The 21210-nt window shown below is 40.2% G+C and overlaps 1 protein-coding gene across 1 annotated transcript in view; it reads right to left on the bottom strand.

Annotated features, from left to right (window-relative positions):
- Window positions 1–20964, bottom strand: part of C8A (complement C8 alpha chain) — a 60338-nt gene extending 39374 nt beyond the window's left edge. Inside the window, exons 1-4 of the mRNA XM_057711424.1 lie at window positions 20783–20964; window positions 7996–8098; window positions 2891–3035; window positions 1757–1904 (exon numbers count right to left, since the gene is read on the bottom strand). Of these exons, the coding sequence (XP_057567407.1) occupies window positions 1757–1904; window positions 2891–3035; window positions 7996–8098; window positions 20783–20859 (473 nt within the window). The 5' untranslated portion in view covers window positions 20860–20964. The remainder of the gene's footprint in view (window positions 1–1756; window positions 1905–2890; window positions 3036–7995; window positions 8099–20782) is intronic.
- Between the last annotated feature and the right edge of the window lie 246 nt (window positions 20965–21210).

The following is a 21210-nucleotide window of genomic DNA, read 5'->3' as shown; positions in this document are numbered from 1 at the left end:
TGAATCAGAGCAGCCTCTGTCCTCAAAGAGTTTATATGCAAGTTAGGGGACAAAGTCCAAAGCAAAGCATCAGGGAACTAACCATACCATGTGTCACTATGAGTGTGGCCCTGTCCTGGGTGCTGGAGAAGCAGAAGACGATGAGGACCCCTTAGGGGACCCCTGGGAACAGAGGTCTCTGCCCTGTTGAATAAGTATGGGCATGCTGGGAGCAGTGGGAGGGGACTAAGCCAGCCTAGACCGTGTTGAGAAGAGGGGAGGGGGTGTCAAAAAGACCGGCTAGAGGAGGTGATGCCGAGGAGTCTTAGCTGGGCTGGCATAGCAAAGTACCATACCCAATATAATACCCAAGTCTGGGTGACTCAAAGAATAGATATTTATGTTCTCTCAGTGCTGGAGGCTAAAAGTCTAAGAGAAAGGTGCCATCAGAATTGGTTTCTGGTGAGGCCTCTCTTCCTGGGTTGCAGATGGTCAGCTTCTCGCCATGTCCTCACATGGCCCTTCTCCGTGCACAGGGTGAGAGGTGAGAGAGAGCTCTCTGGTGTCTCTTCCTCGTCTTAAAAGGACACCAGTCCTATTGGATTAGGGCTCCACGCTTATGAGCTCATTTGGCCTCTACAGAGGTAATTTGTTAATTACCTCTGTAAAGGCCATATCTCTAAATACAATCATCTTGGGGGTTAGGGCTTCAACATAATGAGTTTTAAGGGGATAGAATTCAGGGCATAACACTAGGTAAAAAGTTAACTGGTTAGGAATACAGGGAAGGACATTCCAGAAAGAAGGAAGTAACTTTATGAAGGCTCAGAAGAAAAGAATATGATGTGTGCAAGGGACTGAACGAGAGTATAAAGTACACAAAAAGTTACCATCAAAGCTGATTGGATCTCAACAGAAAAAGAAACTGTGGCCTCAGAGGCATAAGTCAGCAATGGCGAAGTGGAGATTCAAGCCCCACCCCGTCTCACCCTAAAGCCTGTTTTCTTTGTACTGCGTCACGTTAGCCTTGGTTATATCATCAACTATAGTGCAAAGCAGAGTATGAACAGGGCTCCCGGAAAGTCCGCTTGGGTCAGAAAAGAGCTATCTTTTGGGGGTATCGGAAGGCTTCATGGAAGATGTAGCCTCTTAAAAGGGTCTTGGGAATGGAATTGGGGCAAGAGGGATGAGCAGTAAAGTGGGAAAGGGTGAAAGGAGGACCCTTGGGCAGAGACATAAAGGGGAAAACACGAGCTGTGTTGTGTACACAGGACTGGCAAGCCACGTGTATGGGCTGAATGTTTGTGTGCCCCCCAAATTCATACATTGCATCCCTAACCCCTTGTGTGCTGGTATTTGGAGTGAGAACTTTGGGGGGGTCTTAGGTCATGAGAGTGGACCCCTCACGAATGGGATTCATGCTCTTATAAAGGAGACCCCACAGAGCTCCCTAACCCCTTCCACCATGTGAGGACACAACGAGAAGTCTGTGTCCTGAAAGAACACCCTCACCTGACCAGGCTAACACCCTGATCTCAGACTTCCAGCCTCAGAACTGTGAGAAATAAATTTCTATTGTTTATAAGCCACCCAGTGTATGGTATTCTGTTAGAGCAGCCCGAATGGACGAAGACACTTAGAGGGATGGTGAGGGCGGCCTCACAGGATGTACTGCAGAGGAATTCCCCCAAACGCCCTCTTCTTTCCCTGAAGCTAATACTCACGATTGAAGGGAGATCATGCTCTGCACCCACACAGCCAGTCAGCAGGGACTCACCCTGAGGTCATCCTTTCTGATCCTGGGATCGGGTCATACTGGCTGCAGTCATCTTCCCAGACCCTGGCGTCTTCACAGTCATCCTCGTCAGAGCCATCCAGGCAGTCCTTGTCTCCATTACACACCAGGTGGCGTTTCAGGCAGCGACCTGAGAGAGGGGAGGCCGTGGGTGCATCTAGAGCATCCGGGACTCTGCCTCCTCCCTCAGACCTGCATGCATGGCCACCAAGTCCATTCCACCTCTGAGATAGCGCTTCAGTCCTCTCAGTCCTGTTCCATCCGCCTTTCTTCCTCACTGCCTCCTCCCCGCTTCCAGCCTCACTGTCTCCCACCTGCAGCGCCCCCAGCTCAGGCCCTGCCCCAGGCTTGCTCTCTCTAATTCAGTCTTCACATCACAGCTCCAGGGATCTTTCTAAGATTCCATTTCTGGCCATGTCATCTCTTGCTCTGCATCCTCCAGGGCATCCCTGTTTCTTTGCTTGCAAATGCCACCATCTGGCCCCAGGTTACCTACCTGGTCCATCCCCTGCCTCTTTTCCCAAAGCACTTATTCTGGGCTGATTGTGAGTCCCTAAATCCCTGCATTTTTGCACATTTTGTCTCCTAGAAAACTCTTCTTCATTTTCTAAGGCTCAGCTCAAGTACCATTTTGAATCCTGCCCTGACTGCCCAGAGCAGATTTAGGCACCCGCTGTCAAAGTCTGTACATTGGACCCTGTACATCCACCTGTTACACTGGCTATCACAGGACATTGTCATTGCTTCCTTATAGGTCTTTCTTCCAAAGAGACTAGGAGTACTCTGAGATGAGGCACACAAATTTTTCACCTCTGCATCACCAGCAGGTAGCACATTGTCTGGCCATCATATGCACCGCATCAATATTTACTCAATGAATGGATAGAGGAGTGAATTGTACCTTTTCTAAATCAACAGATGTTCCAACAAAGTTGCCTCAAATTTACTTGGGCTGCTGACTTGGCTTAAAATTCAGCTTCCTGGGTCCCATCCCAAACCCCAGAACAACTTCTAGGGGAAGGGCTCAGGAGCCTACATTCTAACAAGCTCCTGGAGAACTGTTTTGCATATTAAGTTTGACAGGCACAGCTGTGAGCCTGCTGAGATGCTACTCACCTGTCTCCTTACACTGGAAATCCTGTCCACACTGTGCTTGCTTCACACAAGTTTTGGAACTGTGACAGCTGGCTTCGTCCCAGACAGTCCCACTGCAGATGGTTCCCCCAAACTTGTTTGGCTGCAGGAGGCTCCGGTATCTGTACTAAATCAGATTTGGAACCAGACACATTCATTGTCTGTCAATCAACCGAGACTGATGCAGGCAGGTCTCAGCTCAACGTAAGGAATGACTGTCTAATGATTGAAAGCTACCTGCAAAGCTGTCTTTTGAGGGGATGAGTGATCATAAGTGGTGGTGTTCAACCAGAGGTGGCACTGTCACTGGCTGGAATATTGAGTAGGGCCTCCAAGTATCAAATGAGAGGTTTGGACTAGGTATTTCCAGGGTCTTCCTACTTGCTAGGAAGGACCTCTATCACCTCCTTCTGAAGGCAGTTAGTACCTATTCATCTTTCAAGACTCATGGTTTACCTCATTGGGAAAAAACTTCCCTAACTAAGTAATTTATTCTCAGTTCCCTACATACCACCACTCCTAGCACTTGTCATATAAGGTTGTGATTGGTTGTCCACTTCTTTGTTTACCTTTCTCACTAGTTTAGGAGCCATTTGCACACTGGATTAGGGTCAGCAGAGGGAGGGCCGTGTCTTATTTGGCTTCATATACTTGGCACTTGACCTATGGTCAGTTACATGGGAGTCACCTTTAAAAAGATGTTTATTGCTTTTCCTTTGCAGCGTTTCTTACTGTCATGGCATTTGCTCTTTCCTTGTGCCATGTCTTACATGGTTCAGGTGGGGGTGACATCACCCCCTCAGTCACAGGATGTGTGGATGTGAACGAGGCAGGGCAACCAAAGTACCAATCATCTGCCAAGATGCAGTGATGGGCTCATGACTCAACCTTACAGCAATCATAGTCCTCTCTGGGAATTCTCTTTCAGGACTATTGGAAAAGACAGTTTCTTTTCAGCGGAAGTTGCTGGGAATTGCGGGTATCAAGTGATCATCTTGCCTGCTATATAGAAAGAGCCCATCCAAGAACTAGAGAGACAAAAAAGAGCCCTGAAGACATCATCTGAGGCCCTGTGTCCAGCGTTGACTGCAGATGAATAAATACTTATTGAAGGAAGGAGAGAAAGAATAAAAATGCATACCAGTCTTGGGCTCAATGTTGTTCTGACACTGTTTTCTCTAGGGAGTACAGCGTTAGGTCCTAGTGCATAAGGGGGAAGCTGAACAGTAAGATATTTCAAGACACTGGAGTTCCATGCTTGTCTTTAAGAAGCTTAGAGATGGTTGAGGAGATAAAAAATATAACAATAAAAAGCATGCTGTATGGAGAGCTTCACACTGAGTGTCCATCAGTACCATGTTTTCTGCCGCCTCTTACGCTGGCTCAGCTCACAGGCCCTGCCTTCAAAACTGTTACGAAGGAAATAAGCAGGCAATGATTTGAGAAGTAAGACAAGTGAGTTTCTGACCTGAATCTATGTATTACTTGCTGTGTAAAGTTATCAGTGCCTGGTACTTTCTGCCTCAGCTTCCAAATCTGTAAAATGAGGTAGTTGACCTAGTTGACCTCCCTAGTCACAATTACTAATGATTCCTTCACCTTTGTCCTATAGTTGGAAAAGCACGGGCATGAGATTAGACCCACTGGATCCAAATCCCAGATTCACTTACCAGCTGCCCATGAGCAAGTCACTGGTCTTTTCTGAGCACCCACTGCCTAATATGTAAAAGGGATTTTGTGAGAACCGAGCAAGGAAAGGTCCGAGGACACACGTAGCCCCGTGCCTGGCATATGGTTGGTGCTCAGGTAGCAGAAGTGGTTTCCACATCATTATCAACATCAATGTCAAGGTAGCCTTTTCCAGATGCTTCCAGGGGTGAGTGCGAAGCAGTGAGGCTTCCCCTCTCTTTCCTCTTGCCCACTTCTGCTTACTTAGCAAAGAGGCAGAGGTAGCAAAAAGAAGTGAGGATGCAACCTGCCCATCTGCCTTCCCTGACTTTCAGTTAATAACAACGATAGATTTGTGAACTCAGTGAGAAGAGATTATAATTAATGATCAATGTGGGAATATGAGGATATTTTCATTTTCTACCCACACTCTGGCCCCACAATGCAGTAAATAAAAGAGAGCTGATCATACAAATGTAGAACCAATTCTCTTTCTCACCCTTGAAAACATTCATCAGTTATAAGACCTGCAGTTACCATTGGGATGACGATGGTGATGGCAGCTGCCAGTTATTGAGTGCTTGCTACTGGCCAAACACTTCACATTCTTTATGTCACTTAATCCTCACGAGTCTAGGAGGTTAAGTACTATTAATGATCCCATTTTAAGCTGGGTTAGATTTTCAGTTCTGCCACTTACGGTATATGTGTTGCTGGGTAAATTACTTCACGTCGCTGACTCTCAGTTTTCTCATCTATAAGATGAGATCTGAGAGTGTTCTGAAGATGAGCGATAACACAGAGAAAGACCTCCACCTTCTGCATGGTTCTGCTACGTGCTTAGTAATGATGGTGGTTGACGTGGGCATCATCCTCGTAGCCAGCTGTTGGGCTACTCCGAAAGGATTATGACTGAGCGGGACTCGGATTGGGTGACCTCTGATGTCACTTACTCCTCTCCAGATAGCTCTAGGAGAGGCAGGAGAGGCATATAGTTCAGGTGCATGGGCATTTTGGGATCAGACTGACCAAGTTTTAAATCGAGGCGCCCCACATTCTTACTGGGCCACCTAAGCAAAGGGATTGATGGTGTTTATCACCAACTGTTGGCTGTGAAAGTCAAAGAAGAAGATGATTTATGTAAAGCATTAGCACAGTCCTTGGTATACAGAAATTATTTAATAGATCACTACAATATGTTGTTATCATCCTTCCCATGGTTTCTGTACTTGGAATGATGGTGCAGACATGAGGTTCATTCCCACCCACTCCCTATTTTCTAGGTTGTTATCAAATAATGAAGACACTGGGTTGCAGGAAGGTTAGTAAGGATACTCCCCTAGGGACTTCTCCGTGCCATTGCCTGTGGTTGGCATCATTAAGACATAATTTTCTTTTCTAGCTACTAGATAATGTTTCCTTCCAGAAATGCACATCTTTGTTTGGGTGATTTTGAGAGGAAGAAAAACATTAATAAAAAGAAACTCAGATGGCCTTTCCATCAATTAACAGAATTTAATTATTTTAAGGATTACTTTAAAGACATGACTTTTTGAGTCTCTAAGAAAGTAATCAGTATTGATTCAAACTGTAAGTCATTCACCTGTGCTATCTGCTATCTAAACTGCAACATAGAAGGAAAATGTAGCTTTAGGATGTTGTTTAAATGTCTAATCAGTTGAATAACGGCCATGCAAAGAAATTAAATCCTAATCCTTGAAAGTTGTAAATGTTACCTTATTTGAAAAAAGGATCTTTGCAGACATCATTAATTTGGAGAAATTACTCTGGATTATCCAGGCGGACCCTAAATGCCATCACAGTGTCCTTATAAGAGGAAAGCAGAGGGAGATTTCACACAGACACATAAAGGAGACACACAGAAGTGGAGGGGGTGATACAGACACAGGAACAGAGCCTGGAGCAAGGAGTCCACCAGAAGCTGGAAGAAACAAAGCACGGCTTCTCCCCTAGAGCTTCCAGGGAGAGCCTGGCCCTTGACTGCAGACTTCTGGCCTCCAGAACTATGAGAGAATACAGTTCTGTTGTTCTAAGCCAACCAGTTTGTGGCATTTGTTACAGCAGACTCAGAAAACTAATCCAGGATGTCAAAGCAGAATGAGAACTGGGGGCCAGATATTTTTAAACCAGGACGTCTGAGATTCTTTGGCATATGCCAGAGATAGGAGAGGCAAAAATCATAAATTTTAGCCTTCAAAGTTGAATAAACTAGCTCAAAATGGTATTTCCACCAGTATTGTCAAAGCTTCACAGGGTACTTTAACTGAGGAGAGGGTCTGGGGGCAGGAGGATGATCAGCAGACTCTGCAAGAGGTCAGATCAGAGAGGAGCAGGGCTTGATTCAAGGCAGCGGGAGTGGGGTTGGAGAGGAGGGCACAGAAAGGAAGTATAGAAAAAACTCACATCTACTGAACACTTACTATGGGCCAGATGCCATGAAAAGCACTTTGCATGCATTACTCATTTAACACGCTCAGTAACTCTGTGGTGTAAGTACTATTTCTACTCCCACTTATAGAATAGGAATCAGAGGCACAGAGAGGGTAAAAATTATGTCCAAAGTAACACAGCAAAGAAGGTGCAAGCCAGAATCTAAGCTACAGAATCGAAGCTGAAGCACAGACTTGACAGCAATAGGCTAATAGATAAGGTTCAGGCAGTGGTGTACCGTGTAGGAGGGCCGCACCCACCCTGGGTGCATTCAGTGAAGGCATGTGTCATCTGCAGAGATTTTAAAATACAAAGAAAACGGAGTAGAAGTTAGTCTTCTTTTTATCATCCCCATGAGCCAGCGACTCTGAACAAAGGCAGCATTGTAATGCTCCTCCCTGCCAGAGCCCGTGCCCTCAACATCGCCCTTATGGCCACTGACATTAGCGATCATCTTGGACCAGTTAAAACCTCTTAGATGGGCAAGATAGATACACACCTGTTCACTGGGTGTGTCCGCCTTCTCAGTGCATGAGAAGGAAATCCTCAGGAACGCCCCGTGTGCCATGCTTTGGTTTATCTCAGTTCCCCATAGGTCATGGACAGCTTGGCACTTTGTTCCTAAGCCATCGGTCCCTCCAGATGACCCTCATTAGAGGGCGATACATAGGCTGGGACCCAGAGAGGGCAGTGGGGACAGTGTGCGCATGTTCAGAGGGCCACTTTTCTGCATCTGAGCCATAACATACACATCTTCTGCAGCCTCGTCCAAATGCTTTACCAACAAAATCAGAAGAGGTGGAAATGAGTTCCATCAGCCACGTGTCTATGGCATCTGAATACCTATTTCTAGACCCACTTTCTGCCCAGATCTCTAGATTTATAGACCTGACTGCTTATCTCCATTTGAATGCCTGGTACACAATTTAAAATGTTAAAGGCCCCAAAATTGGTCATAAATGTCTCACCTTTTTCTCCTGGCATGGAAAGCAATCTGTCCACTCTCCCCAGTTGCCCAGCTGGCAGGAAACAGCTGCAGGAGTGAAACTCTGAACAGCCCGACTGACTCTCCTAAAGAGAGAAAAGACCCCTGCTTCAATTTTTAAATTTTTTATCATGATCATTTTAATTTTTGTAATTATAAATTCAAAAAGGTCTTTTAACATGACAGTATCTTAATAATATGAAAACAGATGCTGAACTTCCCCCCAGCTTTATTGAGGCATAATTGACAACAATTGTGTGGTACATTTAAGATGACCAGTGTGGTGGTTTAACATATGTGTGCATTGTGACATGATTATCACAATCGAGGAAAAACATCCATCACCTCCCATAGCTACCTTTTTTATTCTTTTTTTTTTTTTTTTTGGTGTGGTTAAAAAAAAAAACACTTCAGATCTACTCTCCTAGCAAATTCCAAGTATAAAATACACTATTACTAACTACAGTCACCATGCTGTGCATTAGAGCCCCAGAACTTTTTCGTCTTATGACAGAAAGTTTGTATGCTGTGACCAACCTCTCCCCATGTTCCTGACCCCTCAAAGCCCCTTGTAACCACTATTCTCTCTGGTTCTGTGAGTTAGACTTTTTTTTTAAGATTCCACATATAAGTGAGATCATGCAGAGTTGTCTTTTTCTGTCTGGTTTATTTCACTTAGCATAATATCCTCCAGGTTCATTCATGTTGTCACAAATGGAAGGATTTTCTTCTTTTTTTATGGCTGAACAGATGATTAACGTATCTAATTTATAAAGGTTACCCCTTGATTTGGTCATCTGGGTACCTGTAGCTGTAGAGCATGAAGCAATATCACAACAGGTATTCCCTTAGGCTTCAAGTGATCTGGAAGAGGGAGTGGGGTGGTAACAGGGAAAGGAGAGCAATGTCCATACATGCAGTTATTCTTGCTTGGAACTCTGGGCTGTAAGGGTACTTCTAATACTTGAACGATTCTATCTTCCTTCTTGAAAATTGCATGTGCTATTTTTAGAACAAGAGATACGTGGTGTAATGCTCTTTTTTCCCCCAGTATTTTATGGTGGTTAAATACATATAACATAAAATTTACATTTTACCATAACCAGTTTTAAGCAGACAGCTCAGTGGCATTAAGTCCATTCCTATTGTCGTGCAATCATCCCTAACTTCCATCTTCAGAACTCGTTTCCTCTCCCTGCATCAATTCTGAAATGTAAAATTTGAGCAGCAACAACAACAACACAAGAGCTGTGCACTTTTTCCCTCCGGTCAATCAGGGTTTTAAGAAATGAAGAATAAAAATGTATTGTGCCTCAACTCTATGTAGGGATGATGCTGTAGTACCTCGGATCTCATGCTAATTATGCCATGAGCTGCTCCTCGTGATGAATGATGCCCCCTAGGCTGAAACCCCAGATGGGAAGCCCTAGGATGGTCAGGAAAGTGATGTTCACTTGTATCACTGGCTCTCAGACTTTGGTCCCAGGAATCTTTTATACTCTAACATACTATTGAGGACTCCAAAGGGCTTTTGTTTAAGGGACTGGATCTATCAATAGTCACAGAATCCAGAAATCAAAACTACAAATTTTGAAATATTTATCCATTTAAAATTACAATGAAACCATTATGTTAGGATATATATGTTTATTGAAAAATCCATTTCTAAGAAAAATAATTATTGAAAGGAGTGTTATTGTTTTATGTTTTTGCAAATCTCTTTGATGCCTGGTTTAGTAGAAGGCAGCTAGATTCTCATTTCTGCTTCTTCATTCAAGATGTTGCTTTGGTGAAGATCTATGAAGAAACTCCAGCCCCCTACAGTTAAGTAGCTGAAAAAGCTACATAGTTGAGGAGTGTTTTAATAGTCTTCTCTGATAATTGTGGATGTTCTTTGATGCTACACCAAAACTTGAAAAGCAGTCATTTCTTAGGTGTTAGTTGCAATTGGAATCTGAAAGCCTATCAATGACTTTTTTGGACTCTGTTACATTAACACCCATTGATCCATGTATGCTTTAAATTGATCTGCTACATATACATGATTTTTATAACATCAGACATTGGAAATTTAGAAAATAATGGTTCCCTGAGTGTACATATCTTAAAAATATTCACACATTTCATTTTAAAGTATTAAAAAGTCAAATTTATTAATATTAACAGTGACCTCAAGCTTCTGGTAGTAAATATGTTTTCCAAAATTTTAATTTTCTCCTGAAAGCCCGAATTTTGTCATTGGTAACAAATAATGCTCTTTGTTTTCCTGGATGTAATAGGCCTTCTGCTCATTTTTTGAGACAATGTCTGCCCAGTATCTTAGCCTGAAAAACCATAGTTTGTCTGGCAGTTATTCTGTCAAGTAAAAACAATGTTCCAGGAAAAAGGCATCAACACTGACTTACAACTCAAACTATTGTTTTGTCTCAAGACAACCCTCATACTTAGATGCAGTAGAAGTTCTCTATGCATCCTTTCCATTTCGTCACAAATAATATTTAAAAAACACATATTCAAAGATTGGGTTTTAATAAAATTAACAATTTTAACTATTTTAAGGACTTTTCTAAATGAAACAATCTTTTTCCTGTGAGTTTGGTGTCTCTGCCTTGATTTGTATCAAGGCCACAGTAGTTTTATCCACCATTACTTTTACACAGTAAGGGCAAACATAAACACAGTGAAAAGAGCAAATAATGTCTTAGTATTATTGTAAAATTGCTTTGAACTCCCAGACACCCCCCCTGAAAAGATCTTGGGGACTCCCTGGAGTCTGCAGACTGCACTTTGAGAAACTCTGATCTATAAAATCATGCTGCTATAGAGTGCCAGCCCTATTTTCCCTTCAAAAAACACTTTAGTGCTCAGCTCACCATCTTCCTCTCTATGCCAGTTCCTCTCCTCATCTGGGAGACCTCAGCATCCCTAAGAATGGACCATCTAATGCTCTGCATTCTCAGCTGCTCCTTTTCTTTCTCTCCAATGACCCTTTCCTTCACTCCATTATCGTCCATGGTTTCATCCAGGACTTTCTTACTCTCTGAAACAGCTTCTCCAAATCACTAATTCATGAGTTACCTGTGCATAGTTATTTGGGGCTCTACATCCTCTTCTTCTTCTATCTCTATGTGATCAAGGATTCCCACGCACTTTTCTTGGACCTCACTGGGGCCTCTATTGACACCTAAGCTTTCTCTTTAGCAATAAGACCTCTCCTATCTTCATTTTCCTTTATGGTCAGTTTTGATTTCATGATCCATCACTTAAAAATTTTAATTATGTCCTGAATTCCTATACCCCACTATTCCTTTGATCACACCTACATGTAAAACCCAATCATGAAAGAATTCAACTATCTTTCTCCTGGTTAACTCCTAGGTATCTTTTAGTCTCATCATAAACATCAGTTCCTTAGGAAAACATTTCTCAATACCCAGACCGATTAGCCATTTCCTTTCATATGATGTGATCAATCTCTGCACATCTTCTTCTCAACATTTAATTATCACACTCATAATATTTGCATAATTTCTGCTTCTCCACCAGATCATAAGCTCTATGAAGGCAGGTACTTGTACTGCTTGTATGTTTGCTACTGAACTCCCAGCACTTATCATGGTGCCAGACCCAAGGAGGGTGCTCAGTCAACATTTAGGAAAGTAAAGAAAGGAAGGAAGTGAAAAAGGAGGGAGAAAGTGGAGGTGGGGGAGGAAGGAAGGAAGGAAGGGTAAAAGGGGCTGGAAAGAATGAAACCAATTTATGGGAAATAGAATGACATTGTTTAGGAATTTATTTGAACCTAATTTCCAGTTAGAATCTAAATAAATAATCCTGGTGTCTAGACATTCAAATGGCTCAAGATTTGGTCCATATGTCATTTTTCTGACAGATTGTCCTAATAATAAAAGTGTGAAGCGTGGAAACATGGAGGAAAACAAAGGTTCTAATCACCAAAAGGTGGGAGAGAAGTTACAGGCAGCAGGTTTGGGAGCAGAAAATGACTCCAGTGTTAGTTCTGTGTCTCACTGTAGAATTGTCAAGATAATGTCATTGTAAGCCCACAGAGACTGCATTATGATGTCAAAATGGAAGGAAACAGTATTAATAGATGGAAGCAAAAGCTTAGACAGAGCAGCGCTGTGTTGCTGTAGTTTTAAAAGCTTTGTGACATGTTGTCTAGAGGGAGGATCACAAGTCATGCTATCACTGAAGCAAGGCTACAGAAAGTACACAAGGACCACTCATTATTACAGGGCTCCAACCTTGTAGCCAATATCAATATGACCGGCAGTTTCTCTTATCATTCCAATGAATTTTTTAATGTAGTTTATATTTTGTTGATTATAGAAGTCATGCATTTTCCTGAAGAGAACATAGAAAAGATTATAAAAGAAAAAAATTGCCCCAGAGTCTACCACCATTAATATTTTGTTATATTTCCTTTCATTCTTTATTCTTATAGTTGTGGTCATATTATTACATTTCTATATCTTTATTTTTCCATTTAACATTATCAGAGAAATGTAAACTTTTTATGATGACCACATATTGTTCCACTCCACTAACATTAAACAATTAGAGTATTGAGCACCTGGTTTTTCTGTATTCTAAGTTACTTACTGAAGATACATCCTGTAGAATAGAATGGCCGAGTTGAAGGATGCAAATGGGTTTAAAGCTTATGACACATCTGGCCAAATGTCTTTCCGAAAGAACCATATCAATTTTTCAATTACTTAAGGGACATTTAATAAATCTGTGGCCTAGTAAATCTTGGCAAATAGTTTGAAAGCTTCTCCCAGCTACTGAAAATTTACTCAAGCAGTAAGAGATTTAATGTAGAGCAGTAAGATTCAGGAGTCTGATTCTAGTCTTTAGTTGGCATCTACCTTGCTGTGCCACTATGAGCAAATTTCTTTAACTGCCTGGCTTTTAAGTTTTTCATCTGTAGAATCACCACAAGGGAATATAGTGCTATGTGCAGGGTTCCCAGCATATGCTCTGTGGAGTACTAGTTCTTGAGATATGCACAGAGGTGAGGAGGGAAAGAAGTAAAGTTATCTGGTCAAATACATTTGGATAAGTTGCATACAACATGCCGCTCTTGGAGATTTAAAATGCCCAACAACACATTAAAGGCTCTGAGAAGTTCTGCATTTTAATTTACTTAATCCAGCGTTTACCCAATTTTTGACCACAGGTCATTTTTTTAAATATAATATCTATAAGACTATGTAACACAGTTAAAGAAGCACTGATAGGAAGGGGTTTAGAGTCCACCAAACATGCATTTAAATCCAATTTCTGCTATTTACAGCTAAAAAACAGAGATAATAATAACTTGTGAGACTGTTTTGAATATGGAGTGAGATTACATACGCAAAGCATGCAGAGCCCCAAGTATCAGCCTGACGTACATGTTAGTTTCCTTGCTCTAACCTTCTCAACCCCAGACGTGCTCATCAAACATCTCCATCTTCATCAAAAACATACTGAATGCCTATGCTGTGGATGGCTGGAGACTAGTGAGATGCTCCTCATCTGCCTTTTTAGATAGGGTGGCATGTTGGGCAAAAGGCCTAACATAGCCTAAAACCTAGACTTGAACAGGTAATTGATGAGTCAAACACTTGACCCTAGAATGTGGCCGCCTCGGCAATTTAGATCACAAAATAATTAACTAGCTACCCATCCTGGGGTAGGTCAGAAGGCCCAACCTGATTATTTCCAGTGGGTCATCCTAATAAATTGGCTCAGCTTTTATTCAAGGCTGATTGTCACTAATTCTACAACCTTGAGCCACTCCCATTCGGTTATATGGAAATTACACCATGAAATGGGTATTTAAAATTTGACTTTGAAAGTGCTGAGTCTCCAGTGATCCCCATGTTGCTAAATCCAGTGGAAAGCTTTCCGTCTTGGTCTTAATTGCCCTCTGTTAACCATTGTTTCCTTCTTGAAATCTTTCCTCTCTTGGACTTCTTTAACACCAAGCTTCCTTGCTCCATTCCTACCTCTGTGGCCCGTTCTCTTTGATGTGCCTGAAAACTAGAATTCCTCAGGGTGCAGCCTTGCCTTTCTATGCTAATGCCTCCTTGATTTAGATCTTCAACCTGGACCACTCCTCGGAAATCCTATTTGGTTTATCCAGCTGCTCCATTTCATATCTCCACTAGGTGCCCCTCAGGCACGGCAAACTTAATGGCTCTGAATCTAAACTCTTAATTTTCTCCTTTTAACTTGCTCCTCTCTCAATTTTATCCACATCAATAAGTGGAACCACCCTAACACACAGCTGCTCAAACCAGATACCTAAGAGTGGTCTTTAATTCCTTCCCTCCCCTCACCCCCATATCTAGTCCTTTGAAAATTTCTGTCCATTTTGCTTTCAAGATATATCTCAAATATCTTCCCTTCTGCCTGTCTCAACTGCTCCTGTCCTAATTTAAGGCACCGTTATCTCTCACCCAGATAATTGCTATGGCCTCCTATGGTCCGAGGTGGTCCACTTCAGTTTCCTCTAATCCCTTCTCTGCACAGACACCAGGATGACTTTTTAAAATTAGAAATCAGGTAATATCCCCCCTGTAAAAGACTCTCCAGGGATTTTTGTTTGTTTATTTTTCACTACACACAGACTAAAATCCAAATTCCTCATCATGGTGCCCGAGGTCCTCTGTAATCTGGCCCCGGCCCACCTTTCTGACATCCTCTCAAGACACAATCCCCTACTCTCATGCTGCTCCCATCCTGCAGGTCCTCAAAAGTGATGAGCCATCTTCCGCAGGGGGGTCTTATCATATGCTGACCCCTTCACTCTCCCTGCTCTTCACATGGTTTCTCCTTACCATCCTTCATATCTCAGCTTAAATCCACTTCTGCAGAGAAGCCCCAACCTGCCTATCTTTAGATTGCTCCGATAGCCTCTATCAAAGGACCCTGTCTGTTTCCTTCATAGAATTGATCACAATTTTTACTGAAGCGTTTGGTTTACATGTTTATTGACTGAGTCCATCACTACACTGTAAATTCCATGAGGGTAAGGACTTTATCTGTTTTGTTCTCCATGGAGCATACCTGGAATATGTATTGAATGAATGAATGAACAAACAAATGAAAAAAAAGTATCTACTGTGTTCCAGGTACACATAGAATTCCACACAGAACTTCTGGTTCTAAGCATGTTCCAGGCTCTCGTGCAATATACGCTCAATGGTCTTTCCTCTGCATGGAGCAATCACGCCTCATCCATCTGAACTGGCCAGGCCTTCCCAGTTCAACTGTCTTGTGTCCTCCAGGGGGTTTTCCTGGCCTCCCTGCCCTATGCCGACATAATCCCACATATGGAGAGCTCCCACACTTTGTTCCCACCCCTAGACTGCAGGCTCTGCAAGGCAGGGGCCATGACTCTATCATCACCTTGGCCCCTCGTGCTGAGCACAGTAACAGTGGGAACGCAACAACAACTTTTGTATGGATATATTATCTTATTCGTTCTTATGTTATATAATTTAAATTTTGCTAGACCCTTGTGGGGTAGGAATTATTATACCTATTTTACAGATAAGTAAAACAGATTCAGAGGATGATGAAATAATGGGCTTGAGGTTATATAGATAGTAAGTGGTAAAGCAAGAATTCAGACCAAGGCTGTCTTGACTCCCAAATCTATGCATTTTTAAAAAAGGTTCCAAGATATACTATGAAGGATTTCTGACAAAAGGGAAATAGAGTAATAAAAGTAATTTTCTAAAAGCTTACCATATGCCAGGTTCTATGCTCAGTGATTTACATTAACTCTCTTAACTCCTGATAGGCACCCTATGAAATATGTATTGTCTCTGTTTTATAGATGAGAAAGTTGAGCTGTAAAGAATTTAAGTAATTTACCCAAGTTCCATAGCCACTAAATGGTGAAGCCAGGATTTAAACCCAGGTGGATCTCACATCAAAGCCCACACCCAATGCTGCTTGAAGCATAGCTAAAGATTAGTTACCCTGAAAAAATGTGTCCATAGATATGAAACTCACTTTGAATTGCATCCACTACTCCAGTTGTTGAGATTAGCTGAAATTTCATGTCTCCTGAATACATATGGATTTCCAGTCATATGGACAGCTATAGAAAATATTCACATGGCCCTGGCCCAGAATACTTCAGTGAACACTCTGATGCCCATGAAACAATAAAATAAAAAAGAGGGTGGTGATTTAAATTTCATTAGGATCCACTGCCTATACGACCTATTTAAAGAAATAAACACATCCTTCTGGTTATCCTTTATGTTTGAGGTCTTCACTCATATTTCTTTAATTCCCCCTAAGGGATTTTGTTCCTTCTTCATTAGTGGAAATGTTGGGTTAGAAATGTTATAAAAAACCTTTGGGTATCCTAATTCCAAATAAAATATTTGTTTTGAATTTTAAAAAAAAAATTTATTAGAGCAAGGTGATTTACAATGTTGTGTTAGTTTCAAGTATACAGTAAAGTGTATCAGTTATGCATATACATGTATGCACTCTTTGTTAGATTCTTTTTTCATATAGGTCATTACAGAGTATTCTGTAGAGTTCCCTGTGCTATACAGTAGGTCCTTATTAATTTCCTATTTTATGTATAGTAGGATGTAAATCTCAGTCCCAATCTCCCAATTTATCCCTCCCCCCCTTACACCCCTGGTAACCATAAGCTGTTTTCTACATATGTGGCTCTATTTCTGTTTTGTAAATAAGTTCATTTGTACCCTTTTTTAAGATTCCACATACAAGCAATATCATGATATTTGTCTTTCTCTGTCTGACTTACTTCACTCAGTATGATCATCTCTAGGTCCATCCATGTTGCTGCAAATGGCATGATTTCATTCTTTTTATGGCTGAGTAATATTCCATTGTATGTATGTACCACATCTTCTTTATCCATCCATCTGTTGATGGACATTTAGGTTGCTTCCATGTCCTGGCTGTTGTAAACAGTACTTAATAAAATGGGTGCTCAGTTTTGAAAAGAATTTGTTTTTCTGGTAGGTGAGGGTAGCAGTAATGGAGTGATAACACTGATCTGGGGATTAGAAGGCCTGACTGTGTGACTAGGAAGCTGGATGAGTTACATATCAAATTGTGTTGTTTCCTCTCTGGACCTCAACTGGAGAGGATAATGATTGCAACAATCTTAGAGGGACATAATGAGGTTTAAATTGGTCAATATTCATAAAATGCCTAGAGGAGTGGTCTGGTTGTTATTTAACATTCCCCTTCTCTTTCTGGGTTGCAATTTCCTTATCTGTAACATGAGTGGATTAAATTAGATATAAAGTCCTTCCTAATTCTGAAGACCTATGAGATAAAAGTGATGGAAGTAGCAAACAAGGACTTTAAGAGAGTTATTTTAAGTATATTAAAGTTAAAGGAATCAGGGACATAATGAGAAATGAAAGATATAAAAAAGTACCAAATGAAACTTTTGAAGCTGAAAAATTATAATAACCAAAATGAAAGATTCATTGGATGGGCTAAAAACAGATTAAATACTGCAGAAGAAAAGATCAGTAAACTTGAAGATATAGTGATAGAAACTATCCAAAATGAAGCTGAGAAAAAAATACTGCCAAAAACAATAAAAAAAGAACAGAGCTTCAGTGATCTGTGGGATAATATCAAGCAGTTGAACATATCTGCAATCAGAAGCAGAGGCGAGAGTATGTGGCAGAAAACATATTTGAATTAATAAGGGCAAACTTTTCCCCAAATTTGATGAGAGCTATAAATCCACAGAACCACACCAAGGCACATCATAATCAAACTGCTGGAAATCAATAATAAAATATTAAAGGAGTCAATTTTTAAAAAAATATGACACACAAAGAGTAGCAAAGTAGATTTCTTCTCAAGGATTATGCAAGCCAAAGATAATGGAATAACATCTTCAAAGTGATGTGGGAGGAAGAGGGAAATTTTTCACTTAGAATTTTGTATTTATCAAAGATACCTTTCAAAATAAAGGCAAAATAAAGGGTTCTTCAGACTAACAAAAATGGATAATTCCCTTACCAAAATTCATTCTGCACTATAAGAAAGCTCAAAAGGAGTTATTCAGGAAGAATAAAATTGGTACCAGTAGCAGTATGATATTATTTGAAGATAGGCTGTGATAAGTTAATGACAAATGTTGCAAAGCTTAGAGTAACAAGCAACATAAATAAAGTAGAATTGCTAATAAACAATTTGGAATTAGAAAAATATGAAATCCAAAAGGTGACCAAGAAAAGGAGAAAAATAGAAACAAAGAACAGATGGGACAAGTAGAAAACAAATAGAAAGATGGTAAACCCAAACCCGTGCATATCAGTAATTACATCTCATATAAGTGGTATAAATACTATGATTAAAGGACAGAGATTGTTAGACCCGATAATAAAGTAAGACCTAACTATATGCTATCTACATGAGGAATACTTTAAAATATAGTCAGCTAAGTTAAAATAAAATATTGGGAAAAAAAACTCAGCATGCAAAACCCAGGGATAATGAAAGCCTTTCATAATGATAAAGGGGCAAATCATCTACAAACCGGAAGATAGTTAGATAGGTAGAGAGATAGAGAGACAGATGATAGATAATAACAGAGCTTCAAAATACATGAAGCAAAACTAATAGAACTGAAAGGAGAAATAGACAAATCCACAAATAGAGTTGGGGATTGCAACATCCCTCTCTCAGTAATTGATAGACAAGGAGGTGAAATTTGAGCAGCATTAATAACCAGCTTGACTTAATGACTTAGAACGACACCCAACAACAGACAAATACATACTTTGAAGTGCCCGTGAAATAGTCACTAAGATAGATCATAGTCTTTATCACACAACAAGTTTCAATACATTAAAAGGATTGAAAAAATGTTTAACTTTTTAAAGCAACGCACATGCTATTATTTGTATAAAACACATAAAAGAGATTCATTGATTTTAGGCTGAATATTATAACGTCTTTTCATCGACATTGTCTTAAAATATTTTTCTCAAGCAACTCTTCTGAGAGTTTATTGTAATGGTATAATAACACATAGGCAATATATACTTTATAATGATGGTAAATATGAGCTTATAAAAATAAATATATACCATTAAAAATGTAAATGTATATCATCTGTTTTCAATGTTGGTGTTTATATAAGATTTTATTTGAGAAAAATATTTATTTTGCCTTTGTTAAATTTTTTAAAAGTTTGAAATCACAGACTAATCCAAAAGATCCATACTAACTGGCACATTACAAATTTATTCTAATTTTCATCAACCATCAGGGAGAAGAAAAATACCAAAAAATGACAATAACAATCAAACCGTCACACTGGCAACAGCTGTCATTGACTGCTTACTAAGCACCAGGCAGTTTTCTAAGTACTTGTACGCACTTAATTCTTCCTCATATTTGCTTCCCATTTTACAGCCCAGAAAACTTAAATAACTTGCCTAAGATCATGCAAATAGTAAATGCCAGTGACAGAATTTGAACCCAGTAAAGTTATTTCACCATGTAGCTTTGCATTTGCAAAGCCAGGCTCAGACACTCTGGCATCAGACACAAAGACCTTGTGATTTCCTCTACTTCGGCACTTTGTAATGTATTTAATTGGTTCTCTTTTGCCTTGAGTTCAAATTTGCCTCTTCACTGGTCTGTCTTATTTGATAAGTTCATCAAACATCAAGACTGTTCATTTTCAAAAAGGATTACAATGATAAGCTTTTATAATTGAGTATCTCAGCAAAGATTTCCTTTACCACAGTTCTCCTGCCTTTATCTTCTAATTATTAGTGATAAATTTCCTGATTTTTCAAAATTGTATTTGCTTTAAATACAAGTTGCAAATTAACTGCTTATAAAAATGCCTTTCCCCCCTTCTGAACTGTTACTTAAAGGTAGTCTCTCATCTAGCATTTAAAAGCAATAATGATTCTAAATTGAATCATCCAAAAAGAATTTGAATAAAATAACTCTACTTAAAATTGTCAATATTTGGCAGACTGGGACTCCTTTAAAACTGTCCCAAAGGCAAAATAAGAGACTGCTTAAGCACCATAAAATGTTTGATGTTAAGATTTAAAAAAAAAACAAAACAACAACAACAACAAAAAACTATGAAGCCAGTTTGGGATATTCAAGGAAAAGGAATGGGTAAAATGCAATGTACATATGAAAATATCACTTCCATTTGTTACTCCACAGCAAAAGGTTAAGTCATTTCTAGAATGAAATGATTCAGCAAGCATCTGTACAGTCTCTTGCCTTTCCCAAGATAATTTTATATACATTATCTAATTTTATCCTCGCCAAAACACTATGAGATGGATATTCTTATAATTCACAAATGGATAAGGAGAGGTTAATTGTCAGATATCACTCAAGAGAACTATTGTTTATTAAGTTGACTTTATTTTATATCCAGGATCTTATTTCATGTTCATTAAGTCTTATGGAAGAGGCATTATTATTCTCATTTTACAGATAGGGAACAAGCGCAAACAGATTAGGTGGTTTACTCCAGATGATCCAGCACCTAAATTCTGAAACTGTGATTTGCACACAGGCCCATCTGACACCAGGTGAATGTTCTTGTCACTGGCCTGGACTCCTTCACTGAATTAGTAATAATGTGGAAAGAGGTCACACTCCATCCTAAAACAGCCTGTTGCAAACATGAGAGAGTCTCAGTTCCCCACCAAGTAACCCCTAAGTGCAAATTTTGTGGAAACTTTTGTCCAACTCACCAGTTCACCTTCTCCTCTATGGTTACCCCAGGCTGACAAGTCATCAAAGACAAGAGGAAAAAAGCAACAGCAAACATCTCATCCAGAAGCCACCACCCTATATTATCTAGAGAGGAATAAATCTATTCAGGGAGATAGAGTAAAAGAAATCTACAGGCTGGGACCTATAAGATCTATCTAATGTTTGAAATTAACAGAACTCACTTGATTCTCATTCAGATGTGGTTAATTACTTACCAGGGTATTGATTAGCCAAACACCCTAAAATCCCAGGCACCAAAGGCCACTGTCCTTCAGACCTTTGGAAAAACAATATCCATATGATTGAGGAAAGAAGGATATTTAACCAATTTCAGCCAAGCAAAAGGATCTTATTTTCAGAATGAGGCATAAGCCAAACCAAGTTATAGCTCCAGAATTTGTGGTCT

This window comes from Hippopotamus amphibius, chromosome 1 (genome assembly GCF_030028045.1).
Source record: "Hippopotamus amphibius kiboko isolate mHipAmp2 chromosome 1, mHipAmp2.hap2, whole genome shotgun sequence".
Lineage (NCBI taxonomy): Eukaryota > Metazoa > Chordata > Mammalia > Artiodactyla > Hippopotamidae > Hippopotamus > Hippopotamus amphibius.
The sequence above is the reverse complement of the archived record's forward strand: the minus strand, read 5'-3'. Positions and strand labels throughout refer to the sequence as shown.